Here is a 21397-nt window from a genome sequence, read left to right as displayed (position 1 = left end):
GGGGAGAATGAGCATCTTTACCTTAAGGCTTCCATCCATCAAGGTGGTATCTTCTCCATTTATTTCACTTCTTTATTTTTTATTACTCTTTCGTAGTTTCCAATGTACATATCTTACACTATTTAACATTTTTCCATGTACAATTATTTCTACCATGTAGAAATGCAACTGATTTTTGTATACTGACCTTGTATCTTGTGACTTTGATAAACTCATTCATTAGGTTAAGTAACTTTTCTGTTGATTCCTTTATTATTTTAAATGCATACAATCATGTCACCTAAAGAATAAAGGCAGTTTCTTCTTCCTTCCCAGTGCACCTACATTTCCTTTCTTTCTCTTGCCTCACTGCACCAGCTAGGAGCTTCAGTACAACACAGAAGACATGCAGTGAGAACAGGTGTCCTTGCGTGTTCTGTACTTGGGGTGGGGGTCAAAGGGGACATTTTCCCTGTTACCACTAGTGATAATGTTGCCTGTGGGTTTTTTTCTTTTTTTATTGAGACAGAGTTTCGCTCTTGTTGCCCAGGCTGGAGTGCAGTGGCGTGATCTCGGCTCACTGCAACCTCCACCTCCTGGGTTCAAGCGATTCTCCTGCCTCACTTTCCTGAGTAGCTGGGATTACAGGCATGTGCCACCACCCCTGGCTAATTTTGTATTTTTAGTAGAGATGGGGTTTCTCCATGTTGGTCAGGCTGGTCTCGAACTCCCGACCTCAGGTGATCCACCTGCCCTGGCCTCCCAAAGTGCTAGGATTACAGGCATGAGCCACCGTGCCTGGCTGGCTGAGGGTTTTTCATACATGCCTTTATCTGGCTGAGGAAGATCCCCTCTAGTCCTAGTTTGCTGAGATTTTTTTTTTTATCACATTGGATCTTGTCAAATGCTTTTTCCTGTGGTCCCTGAGATAATCAAACGGTTTTTCACCATCATTCTGTTAATATGAAGAATTATATGAACTGATTTTTTCAAATATAAACCAGCCTTGCATTCCAGGGATAAATGCCACTTGGCCATAATGTATTATCCTTTTACATATGTTAGTGGATTTAATTTTTGCCAATGTTTTGATAGGGATTTTGTGTAATGTTTCTTCTTATGGAATATAAACATTTAAGCTACAAAGCCGTAAGTTTCTATATACTGCTTTATGTATATCCCACAAATACTGACATGCTATGTTTTCATTATAATTCAGTTTAAAATATTTTCTCATTTTCTTTTTAATTTCTTTGACCCAGTGTTTATTTAGAAGTGTACTGTTTAATTTCCAAATAATTGAGAATTTTCTAGATATCTTTTGTTGTTGATTTCCACTTAAATTTCACTGAGAACATATCCGGTATTATTTCAATCCCTTTTAATTTATCAAGACCTGTCTGATGGCCCAGCATATGGTCTATCTAGAGGAATATTCCATATTCATTTGAAAAGAATGTGCACCCTGCAGTTGCTGGGGGGTTTAATGAACGTGCATGAAGCCAGGCTGGCAGGGAGAGTTGTAAGGCCCTCTCCCTCCTCCTGCGTGTGTTCTTCCTTGTTCTAATCACAGAAGAGGAGTGGTGAGATCTCCTACGTTTTTTGTTTTGTTTTGTTTTTGTTTTTGAGATAGAGTTTCACTCTTTTTTTTTTTTTTTTTGAGACCCGGAGTCTCGCTCTGTCACCCAGGCTGGAGTTGCAGTGGCGCGATCTTGGCTCACTGCAAGCTCCGCCTCCTGGGTTCACGCCATTCTCCTGCCTCAGCCTCCCGAGTTAGCTGGGACTACAGGCACCCACCACCAGGCCCAGCTAAATTTTTTTTTTTGTATTTTTAGTAGAGACGGGGTTTCACCGTGTTTGCCAGGATGGTCTCGATCTCCTGACCTCGTGATCCGCCCGCCTCGGCCTCCCAAAGTGCTGGGATTACAGGCATGGGCCACCGCGCCCGGCCAGTTTCGCTCTTACTGCCCAGGCTGGAGTGCAATGGCGCCACCTCGGCTCACTGCAAACTCTGCCTCCCAGGTTCAAGCGATTCTCCTGCCTCAGCCTCCCTAAGTACCTGGGATTACAGGCATGTGCCACCATGCCCGGCTAATTTTTGTATTTTTAGTAGAGATAGGGTTTCACCACATTGGTCAGGCTGGTCTCGAACTCTTGACCTCAAGTGATCCAACCACCTCGGCCTCCCAAAGTGCTGGGATTACAGGCGTGAGCCACTGCAACCGGCCAAGATCTCCAACTTTAATCATGAATCTGCCATTCTCTTCTTTCACTTTTGTCAGTTTTAATATCATGTCTTTTGAAGCAAGACAAGGGTTTTTAATGTCCTCTGGATGTACTGATGCCTTTATTATCACAAAATGTCCTTCTTTATCTCTAGTAATATTCCTTGTTATGAAGTGTGCTTTGTCTTACAGTATCATTTGACCATGACTCAAATCTGCTTTAAAAATCCAATGTCCCCTTCTTTTACCTAATATCATCTTTGCATTACCAAACCTTCTGCCTAGAAGTAGAAATCATTGTAGTATAAGACTGAGGAGGTCAAAATGAACTAGTCCCATCTCTGTCCCAAAGGAAAGCAGCTCACTAGACTGTAGACATTTGTGTTATCCCCCACCCCAAGACAACTCACTAACATTCATTCACTATGGAACAACAGAAAGGTTTGTCTGAAGGTTAAAAATACTTTCTATTTCTATGTCAGTGACAGTTTTTTTTTTTTTTTTTGAGACAGAATCTTGTTCTGTCACCCAGGCTACAGTGCAGTGGCATGACTTCAGCTCACTGCAACCTCCACCTCCTGGGTTCAAGCGATTCTCCTGCCTCAGCCTCTTGAGTAGCTGGGATTACAGGCGCCCGCCACCATGCAGGCTATTTTTAGTAGAGATGGGGTTTCTCCACGTTGGCCAGGATGGTCTCGAACTCCTGACCTCAGGTGATCTGCCCACCTCAGCCTCCCAAAGTGCTGGGATTACAGGCGTGAGCCATCGCACCCGGCTGACAATTCTTAAGGTTAAAATTAAATGACAGCCTAGCTTGGTTACAAATATGCCTATGAAAAACAGGAGGTCTAATTCAATAATTACCAGCTTCCAACCCAAAGTCGTGCACTACAGGCTGGAGAATGAAGTGGTAACCAATAAATAAAACCTTCCACAGCACAGGCAGGAGCCACCCACTCTTCTTCACTTACTGTCCCCTGTGTCAGAAGGGACTGAGGTCAGGGCTGGACTTCCAGGATGCAGATGCCTACATTCCCCATCAGGATTGCAGGCACTTCTCTGAAGCAGGGGAGGCAAGGTCAGCTGGCCTGGAAGTGAGGGCAACCTCCAAAGGCAACCACAGCATCAGTGACAGCGGCTTCTCCCCCAGCTTCCTGGGCTGAGCCACACTGTCCTGATGCCACCAGGTCACCACATTCGGGTACTTGGGGAGACAGAGAACCCTCTGTAAGGAACGGTCATTTGCTGCCAAGATTCACAAATACTATAGCATTTTTACCTGGGAGTAGGAAGAAAAAAAAAAAAAAAAACGGTGCTAAAACATACCATGTACCCAAATTCAATAGATGAAATCTTGGCTTGTACAATGGACCAAAGTCCCCAGAGGAAATGAGATGCAAGGGCAAACCTGGAATGACAAAAGCAAGAAACACATATGAGACATACAGTATCAGTTACACGACCGATGAAATGATTTCATGCCAGATGGACATTTTAACTTGTGTGGATGCAAACCTAGTTAGTGTTGGCAAATCATGGGTCTATATTCCATGGGACTAACTAAGAACAATGAGAAAACCACTCCCACACCCTTCCCTCATCTGCTAGTGACAGGTGCACTGGTGAATGTGAACACACACAGCTGGCCTGGCCATGGCACACGTAAATGCCACTTGGCCATAATATATTCACAAGGTGAATATATTCACATTCACAGGGTGCAGGTGAAGGCCTGGGTGGCCATGCTGGCAGAAAAGAAAGCAAGCTTGCTACAAGGGAGGGTGCACAGCATCAGCAACCAAGAGGCAGCCCTTTGCTGGAGGCAGGATGAAGCTCTCACTCCTTGAGCAAGAGACTTCTCAAATCCCATCCTTGTCCCATCCCCTCCTGTCACACAGAAGTGAAAAGAGCAGATGAGAGTGTGTGAGCCACGTCACCATCTCTAGGCTGTACCAAGCCCCCATGTCACTGTGAATCCAAGTTCCTCCTCAAACAATACCCTGAGGGTTCATCCACATGAAGATAAAGCTCAAATTTAGGAGTGCCTGCTCTAGTACCCTCCAATCCTACTCTCTGTTCATCCTGTGGTCCCGGCCCACAAGAGTCCCGTGTGCTACCCTTTCTGTCTGGGGTCTCCTCCATCTGTTTTTTCTGTTTCCACCAGTTCAAGAAACAAAAAGAGATGATGTACGATGCGGTGGAGCCCAGCAGGTAGGCAGATGCGACATCACACCTAGTGTCGGGGGTGAGCACTCCAGAGGCCACGAGGAGATGACTGTGCTAAGTGCAGTGGAAAGATGAGGTGGGCCACAGTGACTTAAACAGCCATTTTACCGAAAAATGTTACAGGAGACCCCAAATAATAGGAACAACCCACAGGCCTCTTGACTAAAGAGATGGACAAATAGTGGTCTAGACCTTTGCAGAATCTGGAAGTTTCAGGGCCCTGCTTTGAAAACTGTTGAGAAAACAGTTAAAAGCAAGACTTAAAACTGATAAACATAAGTTTAATCATTTTCTAGGAGAAACTTGAGTTAAAACACAGCATATGGTGCCCGCCACTCCACAAGCATCAGTGACAAGTTTGCAGGGCCAGGTGCAGTAGCCCACATCTGTAATCCTAGCACTTTGGGAGGCTGAGGCAGGAGAACCACTTGAGCCCAGGAGTTCATGACCAGCCTGGGCAACAGAGCAAGACCCCGTGTCTACAAAAAAATACAAAAATTAGCCAGGCATGGTAGTACGTGCCTGTAGTCCCAGTTACTTGGGAGGCTGAGGCAACAGGCTTGCTAAGAGTTAGAGGCTGCAGTGAGCCATGATCACATAGCTGCACTCCAGCCTGGGTGACAGATCAAGACTCCATCTCAAAAAAAAAAAAATTCTATAGGCTCTGGGTGGCAGCAGCCCTGTATGACTGGGTTGTTGTGTCTGGATGACAGTTCAGAATGCCACAAAGTGTCCTGACCCTTCTTGGACATGGGACCTCTTCTTGTGATATGGTTTGGCTCTGTCTCCCTACCCAAATCTCATCTTTAATTGTAATCCCCATGTGTGGAGGGAGGGACCTGGAAGGAGGTGATTAGATCATGGGGGTGGTTTCCCCCATGCTGTCCTCACAATAGTGAGGGAGTTCTCACAAGATCTGATGGTTTTAAAAGTGTCTGGTAGTCCTACCTTCTTCTCCGTCTCTCTGCCCCTCTCTCTCCTGGCACCATGTAAGACGTGCCTTGCTTCCCCTTTGCCTTCTGCTATGATTGTTAAGTTTCCTGAGGCCTCCCTGGCCATGCAGAACCGTGAGTCAATTAAACCTCCTTTCTTTATAAATTACCCAGTCTCAGGTAATATCTTTGTAGCCATGTGAGAACACACTAATATACTTTGCCTGCTGTATGCTCAGATCTGAAAGCTCTGCATAGTCTCAGCCACAATGGAGAAGGAGCAGATTCTATTTTTGACAAAGTGCAAGTCCTAAAGATGTACGATTAAAAAGAAGCTCCTAGGCCAGGCGTGGTGGCTCACATCTGTAAATCCCAGCATGGGAAGGCCGAGGTGGGTGGATCACCGGAGGTCAGGAGTTCAAGACCAGCCTGGCCAACATGGCAAAAACCCATCTCTACTAAAAAATACAAAAATTAGCTGGACATGGTGGCAGGCACCTGTAATCCCAGCTACTTGGGAAGCTGAGACAGGAGAATCGCTTAAACCCGGAAGGCGGAGGTTGCAGTGAGCCGAGATTGCGCCACTGCACTCCAGCCTGGGTGACAGAGCAAGACTCTGTCTCAAAAAAAAAAAAAAAAAAAAAAAAAAAAAAGAAGAAGCTCTAAAATACTCATAATTGCAAGTCAGCATACCAAATATAGTCTATAAAGAGGAAAGCTATCTTTACAAATCAAAAAAGGAAAAACGTTACCTATTGACTTCAAGCAACATTTCTTCTTCTATAATGGATTTTTCTTCAGTACTGAGGTTTTCAAAGTCATTTTGGAATGCAGGCAAGTAACTGGAAATAAAATGGAGCTTAAAAAAAAGTAATTGTGTTAGGATCAATGATGGTTAAAATAGACAATGTCAATAGCTGTCACTAAGCATATGCATCTACTGTGACACACTGGGAGACACACACTCGACATGATGTTCAGCATCTCCGACATCCTGGGGCTGGCACCAGTGAGCCAACCTTTGTTAGGTTTTCAGCTGCTCTCTCTCCCCAGGATTTCTAGTGGAGATACAGTGTCTAGGCTCTTCAGAGTACTTTTTTCATTTAGAGTAGCACTTAAAAACGTAAACTGGAGACCATTATTTTGGAGGCAGGCTTGGTGCACCCTCCCAGTCCTACTCACCTTTAGCACTGCTACCAAGGCTTCAGTGCTGGGCTGAGGAATGGGAGAGAAAGATCCCAGGAGGAAATTCCCATGAGAACTGATTCTCCACACAATCACCAGCCTTCTCCCATCATTCAGGACAGGAAAGGGAACTGTTAACACCAAAGATATTTCCTCCCACTGCTAAACTCTGGTGCCCGAAAGATTACTTCTCTCTCCATAGTGTGAAATGAATAGAAAAAGGTCAGTCAGTGATCACCAAAAAGATGGCCAGAAAGCAGAATCAAGGCTGGGCTTTTCGGAAAACACTAGAAGGAACTACAAAGGATGACAAAGCTCTTCTCTGAATACAAGTATCTCTAGCACAGAGATTTTTAATAAGCTGGACTAAAAGGTCAAGTTTGTGTCTACATTTAACATAAACAAAATAACATTTTTTAACATAAACCAAATTTTAAAAGGTTATCTTTAAAAATGAAGATGTAGGCCAGGCGTGGTGGCTCACAACTGTAATCCCAGCAGTTTGGGAGGCTGGGGCAGGAGGATCACTTGAGCCCAGGAGTTTTGAGACCAGCCTGGGCAACTTGGTGAAATCCCATCTCTACAAAAAATACAAACAATTAGCTGGGCGTGGTGGCATGCGTCTGTGGTCCCAGCTACTTGGGAGGCTGAGGCGAGAGGATCACGTGAGCACAGAAGGTCAAGGGTACACTGAGCCATGATCGCACTACTGCACTCCAGCCTGGGAAACAGAGTGAGACCCTGCCTCAAAAACTAAAAAAGAAGATGTAATTCTAACTGCATGAAATTGACATGTAATTTTCCTATCAAGTATACAAAAACTCATCTCCTACCTGTTGTTTGTTGGTGGGATACTTCCGGATGTTTGCTCTGAAAAAAGGGTATTTTTCATAGCTATAATCATACATCCACTCACAGAAGTGATTTCCAATGTCGAATCCCCTGAAATAAGACATAAGACAGTGCACAGAATGAGGCAAACCGTATGCCTGGAGGCTCCCTGACTGCAGAAGAAAAAAGGCTGAGTTCCGAGCACGCCACTCCTGTTGCCATCTGGACTTGCTGAGGGAGCAGGACTATAACTGCTTTAATGACAGAGAGAGACAACAGGTGGTTGTCAGCATCACAGCTGACTAAAGCTATACAGGTGCACCTGAACCATGACTCCAGAACATTGTGTCTCCTAGACCAGGATTTATGAGAAGAAAATGATCTCTGAAGCCAAAAGAAAATGCCAAAGTCTGGACTGAATGGCATGGCTGTCCCCAACTAGTGCCATCTGCTACGAACAAAGAAGGCCGTGCTGCTTCACCACAACCACCACGGGCCAGTGGACGAGAAGCCACTGATTCCAGGTGAAGCAGCTTGCAACTCAGAGTGGCGTTTTGACTTATTTTCTCTAATAACTGTTAATTAAGCATATCATAATGATAAAACAATATTGAGATGGAAACACTGGACTGTAACATAGTACCTGTAATTGTAACTGCTGTATTCGAAATCAATGAGCATCAGTTTCTGTTTTTCAGAATTCTCTCGGCCTTCCAGCAACAAGATATTACCTGCAAAAGGTTTGGATAACATGGTTTATGTTTTACAATAGAAGGCTCAAGTCCTTGAACAGCAGAGCCGAGAGAATGGATTTGATCCCTTAGGGAATCCTAACTGAATATGGCTTTGGTCTGTGGACATCACCAGGTGCTAGACAGAGCATGAAGTGCTCACGGGAGGCATACCCCTATGCAGGGTGGCTCCTGACCCACCTGGCCATGAGAACCCCTGCTCACAGCCCTAGTCCTCGCCAGACCCCCAGGCTCACTATGGAACAAAGCCTGGCCTCTTGCTCTGCTGTCAGGACAGTACTTCCCAAATGTTCTGCATGGTGGCATGCAGGAGCTCGTGCTAGCCAAACACCACCCTCAGCGGCCCTGGGACTTGGTTTGCTGTCTGCAGGCTGGCTGGCTGTAGCACTCCAGCTGGGAAGCTGTGGGAGTGCCCTCCCAGTAAGAAAGGCAAGGGAGAGCTCAGCTGCCACAGTGGATCCCCTGCTTTGTTCGTGCCTGCTTTTTCTTCCCAAGGAGACCACAGGCAGCATTCCTACAAGACTATTTGCTTTAGTATTGGATTCTGGGTCAGGAGTTGGTCAGCCATCAGCCTGGCTCTGCAGGCCTGCGTTCCTGAGATCCCCACACTCGACATGATGTTCAGCATCTCCGACATCCTGCGGCTGGCACCAGTGAGCCAACCTTTGCTAGGTTTTCAGCTGCTCTCTCTCCTTAGGATTTCTAGTGGAGGTGTAGTGTCTAGGCTCTTCAGCATACTTTTTCCATTTAGAGTAGCAATTACAACGTAAACTGGAGACCAGAAAACATGTATTGGCTCACACTTGTAATCACAGCACTTTGGGAGGCGGAGGTGAGAGGATCACTTGAGTCCAGGAGTTTAAGACCAGCCTGGGCAACACAGAGAAACTCCATCTCCACAAATAATTAGCCAGGTGTAGTGGTGTGCGCCTGTTATCCCAACTACTTGGGAGGCTAAGGCAGGAGGATCACTTAAGCCCAAGAGGCTAAGGTTACGTGGAGCCTAGATTGCGCTACTGCACACCAGCCTGGGTGACACAGTAACAGTCTCAAAAAAAAGGCAAATTGGAGGCAGACACCCAAAGTAGCAGAACAAAATTAATGTACAACTGTTACCTCTTCGATCCCTCCTACACTTTGCCATCATCAACACAGCTGATCTCCTCCAGTCCCCTCTCTCTAGTGATATCTGTGCCATTTGTCACCCCCTCACCACCAGAAGGGCAAGGGTAATACACAAAGCTGTAGCTGTAATGTCTACACCCTCCTTGACTTGAGTTAGCCAGCGATGAGCAGCTAATTAGTAAAAGGTAATTTGGCTCAAATGAATGGCTTATGGATGACGGGTCTTCATGAGAAACTGTTCTCAGGATTAAAAGCAAACTGCTGAGCCTGGCAAACAAGGGTTCAAGGTGGGACCTGAACTACTGTGACTAGGGGAGGCCATGTCAGCAGCACCAGTGGGAGCTGCATAGTGGGGGGCCTCTGATGAGACTGTTCAATGTGCAATTGCGTGGGATGAAGTTTTGTTACAGTACGGAACATATCACTGTCATGTTTTCAAAGCACAGAAGCCTGAAATAGTTAATAGCACAGTGCACTGATACTAGGAGAGAAGGTGTTAGATTACACGTGTTGCGATAAGCACACGCTGTGTGGTGCAGAAGGGGGAAAGGCCCGGGACTGAATGGGGTAGGCAGTGGATCTTGTTCTTTTATTGTTTTTCAGGTTAAAAAAAAATCATTCATGTTTACTGTAAGGAGTTAAACACTGAAAAAGTAATATGTGACTTAGAAAGTTTAAGTTCTTTATCCCAATTCCCAAGTTTAGTGAATATTCTTTCGGATTTCTTCCACGTAATTTTTTTTTTTTTTTAACAGGATCTTGCTCTGTCATCCAGGCTACAGTGCAGTGGTGTGATCATAGCATACTATAGCCTTGAACTCCTAGGCTCAAGCCAACCTCCTGCCTCAGCTTACCAAGTAGCTGGGACTACAGGTGCACACCACTATGCCTGGCTAATGTTTTTATTTTTTGTAGAGATGGGGTCTTGCTATGTTGCCCAGGCTGATCTAGAACTCCTGGACTCAAGCAATCCTCCCACCTTGGCCTCCCAAAGTGCTGGGATTACAGGCATGAGACCCTGTGCCTGGCCTCATACTCTAAAAAAAAATACAAAACCTCATTGTCTGGCTGTATCATAATTTAATGTACCTAATACTCTTGATGCTACGTTGCATTTTTCAGACACACTGCCAGTAATTTTCTAAGTATACACACAAACCTCATCTGTAACAGAACACAGCAATTCTTACCTTCTTGACAGTCATTATGACAAAATACAACTGGAGATGGAGTAGATTCAAGCAATGATCTGAAAAGAAAGGTTTCACTGTTACCCATCAAGCTTCTCAGTCAGCTGCACACAATCTTGCTTTCTCCACATGGCCAGCACCAAATTCGTGCTCCAAAGCAACACACAGTTTCAGAGTAGTATCTGTGATGTGAATTCTGACAACTGTGTCATTATGTGGCAACAACTCCACAGGCCCTCTGCACTCAGCTCTTCCCCCGGAGGACCTCTGCATGTGCCGCTCCCTCCTGGAGCCCCTTTCTCTGCTGGTCTCGGCTTGTATAGCACCCCCTTAGACAGCCCTTCTCTTACCAGTGACCCAAGCAGGTCCTCCTATGCAGACTAAGGGCCCACTTTGATGTGTTTCTGTCACAGCACTTATCACAATTTGACATTATTTTATTTGTTTGTTTTCTCTCAGCAGCGATCATCAAGCCTAGCAGAGGAGGCACATACCTGAGTAATTAAAGGTGTAAATACTTGTGGCTGGGTGTGGTGGCTCACGCCTGTAATCTCAGCACTTTGGGAGGCCAAGGTGGGCAGATCACGAGGTCAAGAGATCAAGACCACTCTGGCCAACATGGTGTAACCCCGTCTCTACAAAAATACAAAAATTAGCTGGGTGTGGGGGCGCATGCCTGTAGTTACAGCTACTCGGGAGGCTGAGGCAGGAGAATCACTTGAACCCAGGAGGGGGAGGTTGCAGTGAGTCAAGATCGCGCCACTGCACTCTAGCCTGGCAACAAAGCGAGACTCCGTCTTATAAAAAAAAAAAAAAAAATGGTGTAATACTTGTTAGTGTACAGATGTGAGTGGCCGGCGCCCAGCATCACTCTGAGGACGATGACAGCCTTGCTTCAGAGATCAGTATGAAGATTCTGTTTCTCGCAAAAGCCAAGATTGAACTGTAAGGAAGAAGGATCTTCCTCACACTCCCCAGCCTGCCCTTACTCCCTTCTCCCCACCAGAGAAAATCCACCCCGCTAGACACTCTACTGCCCTGGCCACCAAGCCACTCCTTCGACATTTTCCTTCTCTATGGAACCTTCACAAACTGACTAGAGGGCACGTGTGGGCCTCTAGTCCATAGAGTCCATAATCTCTAGTCCTCTAGAGAACCATAATTCCAGATGACAAAACTTAACGGTTTAAATTCACCCTGTAAAACCAATGTAAAATGCCGGACATAAGGCAAGCTCAATCAATGTTTACTGACAACAGTTTTAGTGACTAAGAATATTTAAAGTCAGGAAATAGAAGGAAAACTCACCTCAGGTTTTCCAGTTCCAAGGGCAGATTGTAACTGAGCAATTTGTGGAGCTTTTTAATTCTGGATTCCTCAGTAAATTTAATTCTCAGCACTTCCTTTAGATACCTATTAAAAAAATTTTAAAAAAAGAACAGAACAAAGAATCAACAATCAACTCATCAAGGCTTGCTGTTCTTGGGGCTTTGGTTAAACATTCAATCCCAGCGCAGTCACAGTGCCAGTGGGACCCCTCTGACTGCCATGACTGAGGGGAAGAGGAGTGGCCTTGGGGGTTCGTGGCATTCTAGGAAGGTGACTTTCTTCTGTCCCTTCACCCGTTCAATAGCATTTTTGCATAAGCCTTCTTTCTTGGTTTAGGAATTGACTTTTACACGCAAGAAAGACTTACTTATGAGACAAGTATCAGCAGCTGACACCCTGCACTTCAGTGAACTAGGAAGACCTCTGACTACTGTGGCAAACAAATGCTCACTTCTGGCACTTCTGGGAGCCACCACTGTAAAACTATGTTAGGAACAAGTGATTTGACCACTTACTTTTCCATTGTGCCAAAAAGCCATTTTGGTTCCTTATTGAATGGCATTTTCATACCATGAAACGTAGCCATTTTCTCAGCGATTTCTGCAGAAATATCTGGCAAACTTAATTCTTCTGTATCTAATCGCCGGCTCTGAAATAGAAAAGGGAGTTAAAAACTGACATTTATCAAGTAAACTAAAAAGAGATCACAGTCTTAGGAATGAGAAGTGTTTTTGTAGTGCATTTAAGTCTCACCCAATGCCCCAAATTCCCTTAAGAATGGACACTGTGTCCCTACAGACAGTGACCCAGCAATTGCTATGGCACTTCTACAGTGAGGAGCCGGCCACCTCCAAAGATCTATTTCATTCTGAACTCCTTTTAACTATGAAAACTCCCTCCTTAAATTTTATTGAACTACTATGCTATCATCTATTATTCTGGCCTCTAAAACCACACTGAATGTCTATTCACTACCCAATGCTGAAGTTCATGTCTTCAGCAGTTTATCACATGGCCCCGCTTCCAGCTCCTCCATCAGCTGGGACATTCTACTCTGATGTGTTGCAGGTGAGATGTGGGGTCCAGAACAGGTCCTAACCAGGAGATGCGTCACAGAGACAGGGGGGCCGTCTCCAGCTGCTCCCAGTGGTGGTGTCAGCACCTGACCTGGCACAGAGCAGGTGTCCAGGGCAAAGCTGGGCAAAGAAACAGTGTCTAGGGGACTTCCTCCCGGCCTCTGCATCCTGCACTTCCCCTAAATCAACCCGAGGCCATGCTTGTTTGGCTGCACTTTTACAGGAGGCCCATGGGAGCGCACAATCAACTGGGACCTCTAGAGCTTCCTCATGCGACCTGCCACCCTGCAGAAATCTAAAGAGAGGTTTCTGTGAAAATGCAAAGAAGTACAGCACAGGGGTAAGAGCGAATGCTCCCAACTTAGGGAAACCTCAGTTGAAATTGTGGCTTTAATTCTCATTTGAAAGCTACATGGCCATCCAAGTTACCTCATACATCTGTGTGTTCCCATTTCTATCAAATGGGAATCAGGACACGAAGTCCCTCACAGAGTTGCCAGGAGAGCTGGAGGAGAGAATGCAGGTGAGGTCTCTGGGACAGCACCTAGCCCAGGGTGGAGCTCAGCAAGTGGCAGATGTCTGCTACTGAGAGCTAAGAGCTCACTGTAAGCATTGGACTCAACCTTCTATTCAACTCCCTCCAGAAAGCACTGTCACCACAGCACTGTCAACAAATTACCATGCTGCAATAAGAACAGGGACTCCACTTCCAGCAGCAGGACACACAGGACTTATTAAGGTAGCTCACTCAGCTTTCAAAACTGCCATTAATTTGGCAACAAGGAAAATCCGAAGCTAACATGCTCAGATATGAACAAATCTCAGTATTCCAAATTCCTTCCCCAGTACAGAGAAAGAGAAACAGACTACCTACCATCCCTAGAGGCCCCGCTATTCTCACATGCCCTTTGAAAGATGGCTACAGGAATCATGAAACTAAATCACCTGATCCCAAGCAGTGAAGAGTAAACCTAAGCCAGGCATGGTGGCTCATGCCTGTAATCCCAGCACTTTGGGAGGCCAAGGCGGGAGGATTGCTTGAGCCCAGGAGTTTGAGACCAGCCTGGGCAACACACGGAGACCCCGTCTCTACAAAAAAATAAACAAAATTAGTCAAACATGGTGGCACGTGCCTGTAGTCCCAGCTACTCGGGAGGCTGAGGTGAGAGGATCACTTGAGCCTGGGAGGTTGAGGCTGCAGTGAGCTGAGATCAGGCCACTTATACTTCACTATACTGGGCAAAGGGTGAGACCCTATCTTAAAAAAAAAAAAAAACAAGAGCAAACCTAGAAATAACATATGATATTAGGTTGAATCAAATGAAACTGCCATTCTTGTTGGTCAAAAACAGTCAAACACCGGCGGCGTCATATGGTTCAAACCTAGTATATAATAGAATTTTTAAAAAATCTTCACTATGGCTGGGTGCAGTGGTTCACACCTGTAATCCTGGTGACTTAGGAGGCTGAGGCAGGAGAAGAGCTTGAAGCCAGGAGAGTTCAAGACCAGCCAGGGTAACATAGCAAGACCCATCTCTACAAAAAAATTATTTTAATAAGCTGGGTGTGCTGGTGTGCACCTGTACTCCCAGCTACCTGAAAGGCTAAGGCAGAAAGATCACTTGAGTCCAGGAGTTTGAGGCTGCAGTGAGCTATGATCATGCTATTGCACTCCAGCCTGGGCAAGAGAGTGAGACTCCCATCTCAAAAAATTTAATATATAATAAACAATATATACAAAAGCATAGATAGAACTTAAGAACTAGAACAAAGTCAATTCCACAGATACTATGATCTATGTGTCCTGATGCCTGCCCTTTTTGTCCCCAAGATATTTTTATTATTCTGAATTGTGTTAACACAATTCCCTTACCTTTTCCAAAAAGAGAACTTTTACTACATGTACACATATTCTTAAACAATTTTTAAAATTTATCAGGCTTTATAGAATGGCATGATACTACTTACAGTCTCCTGCAGTTTGATCATTCAACATTATGTTTGTAAGATTCACCTATATTGCCACTTATAACCATATGAGGTTCTATTATTTGCAAAATTCTTTCAAAAACTTATTATCTCGGCTAGGCGCGGTGGTTCACGCCTGTAATCCCAGCACTTTGGGAGGCCAAGGCGGGTGGATCACCTGAGGTCGGGAGTTTGAGACCAGCCTAGCCAACATGGAGAAACCCTGTCTCTACTAAAACATAGCCAGGTGCCAGGGAGCAAACTAAAGGTAAAAGCTGGCGCAGTGAAGGCACCATCCACTCATCTAAACACATCCTCAGCACTGGCAGCTAGCACGACACTAGCACAGACGGACAGTGCCACTGTCAACTAGAAGAGGATACCTCTTCTGGGGAGACAGAGCACAACTAGCCTCCCTGTTTCTGGGCTGTGGGATTAGACAAAGAAACCCCTGCCCCTGGTCCCCAGCCAGACGCAGCAGAGCACCCCTCTGCCAGGCATCCTAGTGCTGGGCTCCATCTGCACAGATGTACAGGGCAGCCCTGGACATGCCTAGGCCTCTCATGGATAAGGTATCTCATGCAGCAGGGCAGGAAAAGCTAGCGGCTTATGACTCTAGTCCTCAAGGAACTTATGCTCAATTAAAATGGGGACTATCTGATCTATCTAGGAAGAGAGTGCAGGCTGACAAAGACCAGCACTGCCAACCAAAGAAGTATTGCCAGGGCTCAGAGCCACACTTCAACACTTAGGGTTCATGAGAACCCTTGGGCATGAAGCATTGTGCAGGGCATGGAGTCAGGGGTGGGTGGATAGAGGAACAGGAACTATGCTTTAGATATGTACATGTAACTCTAAGACATGGTATACTGGTAAATGTTATAGCAACATTAAAACTGCCTTGGGACAATAAGAAAGGGAAAATAATCCTGACTGCTTAGAAATAAGACTGCAAGGTCTTGGAGCAAGGCCTTGAAATCTAAGAATTTGACCAGCATATGGGGACACGAAGATGGGAGGTAGGGAGACTCAGTAGGAATGCACAAAACAAACCAAGGAAGGGTGATGGGAAAGAACAGGCATGGCCCCCGCAGGGCTACAGTCAGAGACTGAGCAGGGTACAGTCAAGGCCAAGGTGTTCTAGCAGCAAGTTCTATAAAGCAAGGCCCTAGAAGTTGAGAGGAACAAGGTGAAAAGGGCAAAGTCTCAGGGTACACAGCCTCAGGGGACAATGAAATGGTAAGTTTCATATATATTTCAAATTTGGATGAATATACCTTTACAGGAAAGAAAGAGGTTCTGATGTAAGTACAAAATAAATGTTGCTTTTCATGATTTCTGATACAGTTTAATGACATAGGTGAGGTTAACAGTGAAAACACAGCATTGCAGGTTCTTGCAGCAATGAGACAAAGAAGCCATCTTCTGTCTGTGGCATATGTCAACTGAGCGTTTATGAACAAATCTTACCGGGATGAACTGCTCCAGTCGGCCTTGGGGAAAGATGCCATAGAGTTTTGGCCCAAGTGACCTCTCTGCGAGAATGGCAAACATAACGCTCTCCAGAACCATGGCCTCGGCCCCCTAAAACAGATGGCAACAAATCAGGTGTTTACTGAGTGTTTGCTAAGCGCCAGGCATCAGAAGCACTCTCACAGGAGTGTTTCATCTGATCTCACGAGTATTCTTTCATGTGGGCACTACTGTTATCATCATCCCCATTTTAAATATGAAGAAATAGAGGTTCCAAAGTCACACACCGTGTCATTTGCAGGATTCATGCTTGCAAGCACTATGCTATATTGATAAGATTTAAAATGTGAGTTTAATTTAGGTCACTAGATCCAAAAATAGAAAAATATCCATCAGTGCTTTTATTGCTTCTATTTATTTCACAACCTATATAGGAGTCTCACCCTTGGCATCTCACCAAAGGCCACAACACCATCCATTCTGGTAAGGGTTGATTTGCTTTTGGTTGAGTGTGTCTAGTTAAAGCAAAGGATCCAAAGGACCTTCTGCCTACTGAATCGGGCTCGTGGGTCCAACAAGCTTGAAAATTACTGATTTAGGTCCAGGGTCTATGGCCTTCTAGTCCAAAGAGCAGCCTAGCATGGAGCATCCTAGACTGCTATTTTCAGTTGGCACACCCGACCTTTTCCTGTTATTGAATGTTTGTTGTCTTGCTGAAATCTCTATGATGCTGTCTGTTCTATCTTCGTCCTAATAATTAACGTGGGATCTATCATCATTTTGCCTTCAAAATCCATGCTTTGATCTCAAAGCAAATTCAGTCCTTGGTCTTTCCTCCTTAAACAGCACATTACAGCATAAGGGTTTCCATCTGTTGGAGTGAAGGAGTCATTCTTACCCAGAGGTCCACCTGAATCTCTTAAAGAGCTTTTACAGGCCAGGCGGTGGCTCATGCCTGTAATCCCAACACTTTGGGAGGCTGAGGTGGGAGGATCACTTGAGGCCAGGAGTTAGAGACCAGCCTGGGCAACATAGTGAGATGCCCCACCACCACCAAAGTCTCTTTAAAAAAAAATAAGAGCTTTTGCAAAGAGATTTCTAGGTCTTACTCCAAGTATTAAAAGAGAGGCACCACCAGGGCTGTTTTGAAAAAGCTTTCAGATGATTCTAATTCACCCCCTGTGAAGGAATGTGCTGTGGAGGAACATGATCCCAGAGAAACCTTCTCTAAAACACATTCACGTTTTAGGAAATGATACAGTACTATAGTAAGAAGAAAACAAAAAAGAAAAGCTACTTCCAAAGGATATCAGACCATATTAAAGCAAAAAGTATTTTGGTCACTTTTACATTTTGTGGGGGTAAATGGATTTGTCGGTAATCCCCCCACAATTATCGTCTACAACCATCATTTGTATAATCCTCACAATTATGGCCTGTCATCTTGTGAGGCTCAATCTTTCCTAATTTGTGGTTTTGTGTATATGACAATAGACTGATAACATCTATCTATCAAGCTAATGAATTTTAGGGTAGGATTTGATATCAGACACGTTTTATTTCTTAAAACCTTAGAGAATGACAACAAAGATCTAGTATCTCTATTTAGTTGTCAAAAGGTTTCCAAGCACTTTTTAGTCCTATGGTAGTGTCGTCCAGAGGTGCAGTCCCCATCTTACTCCAAGCCCAACATCACAGAAACTATCTGGGGCATTTAAGCAAGGGTCTGCAAAGCCTCCTCCAAGTCTCTGCTTAGACATTATGCTCCGCTGCTCCCCAGGGGGCAGCACGGTCCTGGTGCTCAGGAGACTGTGGTCCCCACCACCACCCTCATGCTGTGTAAAACACAGAAGTAAACAGGGGCTGGGCATGGCAGGACAAGGGGGTGCTGGACTCGGAAGTTCAGCATTTTGCACATCACGTCCACTGGGAAGGATTCTCGGAGGTGACTTTATTTACGTGTGGCATCGTCAACACATGTCACCAGCACCAGCCAGAATCCTCTCCAGAGCTGAGTCAACCCAGAAAGGACATAGAGAAAAGGGAAAGAGATTTAGAACTTCCCAATTCTCTTCAGCACTGCCCTAAACATTGTAAACAAAAACACCCTTATTCTTACGTAATAATGTAGTTCAATATTTATTCACAGTAGGAAGAAAGGGGGAGATGGTGTACGGAGAGAAGGATTTGGAGAGGAAGAAAATGAGGCCGGGTGCGGTGGCTCACGCCTGTAATCCCAGCATTTCGGGAGGCTGAGGAGGGCAGATCACCTGAGGTCAGGAGTTTGAGACCAGCCTGGCCAACAGGGTGAAACCCTGTCTCTACCAAAAAAGTACAAAAATAGTACAGGTGGTGGGCGCCTGTAATCCCAGCTACTCAGGAGGCTGAGGCAGGAGAATCGCTTGAACGTGGGAGGCAGAGGTTGCAGTGAGCTGAGATCACACCACCGCACTCCAGCATGGGTGACAGAGCAAGACTCTGTCTCAAAAGAAAAGAAAATGAAAGCGAATACCCAGGCACAAGCAAGAAAAATGACAGGTTAAGGACAGCAGAGAATCCTAGAATAAATGTACCAACTACTGGTGGTCTTCTTGTCATCAGTAAGTCTCCAGGCACCTTCCTGATTGCTCCTGAAAGTGAGCACGGTAAAAAGTGGGGTTGGACAAACATGGCTGGGTTCTCTCCTGCACCATGCACTGGTTTAGCCACAGCTGGTGATAGTGGAGGGAAAACTGGTCCTACTTTTTCACATATCTCAACTTGGAACAATTTACTTGGGCTTCAGAAATAAAGACTCATTAATACATTTGCCTAAAACACACTTACTCAATGTCTACTATGTCCTGGCACTGTGCTAAGTGCCAGGGAACCAACAAACAAGATACATAAGGCCCCTGCCCACAACGGGGCTTACATGAGAGAGAGGGAGGGATGGGGAGAGAGAGAGAAATGGACAGTAAGCAAGTACACGCAGCTATGGACTGGCTCACTGCCATGAGGGTAACAAGGGTGACTGGTGTGGTGGCGTGGGTACTTCTAAGGAGGCCACACTGAACTGACCTGAGATCTGAGGTGTGAAAAGCCACAGCAGCCCCACGGGCGCACAGGGCCATGAGGGAGGAACAAGTGTGACGCCTTCAAGGAACTGAGAGGCCTGTCTCACTGGAACAGGACAATCAAGGAAAACGAAGAGAAGAGCATGAGATTGCCGGGTGGACTGGGGCTCACAGAAACCAATTCACAAGTCCTCAACATGTTGATGATGTTTACAGCTCACAAATTGGGTTCGATCCCCTGGGGACAGAAGAGGAAGAACCAGCATAGGCCTTAAAATGCCCTTTCTTATGTGACTGTCGCCACGGTAAGAAAGCTTTCTACAGGGCACCCTTGCATACACCCCCAAAACAAACACTATCCACAGCAATACTCACTCTCACAACTGGGCAACACTTATTAATATTTTCCACTCTATTTTATTTTAAAAAGCAATCAACATGCTAACATTTCATGTCCCACTAGAGGTTCACAAGCCACAACTTGAAAAACTGGTTTAAGTTCAGGCAGCAAAAAGAGGGGCCAGGCCAGAAGGCGAGGTGAGGCAGGCGCCACTGCCAGGAAGGAGAGTGGTATTCCCTAATGGTGCTGCTAAGTGGCCATTAGATTTGGCAATATGGAACCTGTTGGTGACAAAAACAAGAACAGCTTCAGAGTGATGGGCGGGCAGATGTCAGATTGGAGCATGTGAAGAGTGAACAGAAACGGGAGAGAGAAGTGGCTGAGAATGGAACAAGGGGTTTAAACTGACTTTTCACTTTATTGATGAAGTTTCATTTATTTAAAACCCAGGAAGAAGAGTATTGATGTTATGAACTTCTTGAGAAGACGTAACAGCATTTCTGTGGTATTTCAGCCAAAAATGCATAACCTCAATTGTGAGAAAACACTAGACAAGCTGAAATTGAGGAGACATTTCCAAAATAACAGATCAGTACTCTTCACAAGTATAAAGATTACAAATAACAAAAGAATTGTTACAGGCTGAAAAAGACTAAAGAGAAATAGACAATGCAATGTTGAGATCTAGCTAAATCTCGAGACAGAACAAAAGAAAATATGCATAGGAGAACTTCTGAAATTCAATTCAGGTCATAGTTTAGTTATTATTATTGTTTTTTTTTTTTTGGAGATATTATTATTTTTTGTTTTCTGGAGATGGATAGCCCAGGCTGGAATGCAGTGGCAAGATCTTGGCTCACTGCAGCCTCCGCCTCCCAGGTTCATGAGATTCTCCTGCCTCAGCCTCCCGAGTAGCTGGGACTATAGGCGTTCGCTACCAAGCCCAGCTTATTTTTGTATTTTTAGTAAAAACAGGGTTTCACCCTGTTGGCCAAGCTGGTCTCAAACTCGTGACCTCAAATGATCAGCCCACCTCAGCCTCCCAAAGTGCTGGGATTACAGACGTTTAGTTATTACTATTGCATCAACGTTAATGTCCTGGTTTTGACCATTGCACTGTGGTTATGTGAGATGTTCGCATTAGGGAAGCTGGGTGAGGGGTGCATGGGAAATCTCTATACTTTTTTTTTTCTTTTGAGTCGGAGTTTCGCACTGTCGCCCAGGCTGGAGTGCACTGGCATCTCCAGCCTGGAGATGCATAGAGATGCAGTGCACTGGCATCTCAGCTCACTGCAAGCTCTGCCTCCTGGGTTCATGCCATTCTCCTGCCTCAGCCTCCCGAGTAGCTAGGACTACAGGCGCCCGCTACCACGCCCGGCTAATTTTTTTTGTATTTTTAGTAGAGACAGGGTTTCACCATGTTAGCCAGGATGGTCTCGATCTCCTGACCTCGTGATCCACCCGCCTTGGCCTCCCAAAGTCCTAGGACTACAGCGTGAGCCACCACGCCCCGCCTCTCTGTACTATTCTTGAAATTTTTTCTGTAAGTCTAAAATTGGTATGAAATAAGAAGTTAAAAATAAATTCATATAAAATTCATATTAAAAAGACTGAAATCGGCCGGGCAATTTCATGGCGAGTTTGAGGGGCATGTGAGACATCCGAGGAGAGACTGCTAGCATTAGTTCCAAGTCGAGGTCAGGGCTGGAG

At 45.3% G+C, this 21397-nt stretch overlaps 1 protein-coding gene across 4 annotated transcripts in view; it reads right to left on the bottom strand.

Moving 5' to 3' along the window:
• The window catches only part of CHKA (choline kinase alpha), a 68831-nt gene that overhangs the window by 5578 nt on the left and 41856 nt on the right, over nt 1-21397 (bottom strand). For 3 of the 4 annotated variants that reach the window (XM_054437744.2, XM_054437746.2, XM_054437749.2), the window contains 8 exons: nt 16289-16402; nt 12290-12423; nt 11754-11858; nt 10446-10504; nt 8022-8109; nt 7381-7489; nt 6115-6221; nt 3531-3612 (listed from right to left, as the gene is read on the bottom strand). In XM_054437744.2, coding sequence (XP_054293719.1) covers nt 3531-3612; nt 6115-6221; nt 7381-7489; nt 8022-8109; nt 10446-10504; nt 11754-11858; nt 12290-12423; nt 16289-16402 — 798 coding nt within the window. The remainder of the gene's footprint in view (nt 1-3530; nt 3613-6114; nt 6222-7380; nt 7490-8021; nt 8110-10445; nt 10505-11753; nt 11859-12289; nt 12424-16288; nt 16403-21397) is intronic. The other variant, XM_063670821.1, reaches the window with a different exon arrangement.

The sequence above is a fragment of the Pongo pygmaeus genome, chromosome 9, assembly GCF_028885625.2.
Source record: "Pongo pygmaeus isolate AG05252 chromosome 9, NHGRI_mPonPyg2-v2.0_pri, whole genome shotgun sequence".
Lineage (NCBI taxonomy): Eukaryota > Metazoa > Chordata > Mammalia > Primates > Hominidae > Pongo > Pongo pygmaeus.
Note: the sequence above shows the minus strand (reverse complement) of the source record. Positions and strands in the feature narration are given on the sequence as shown.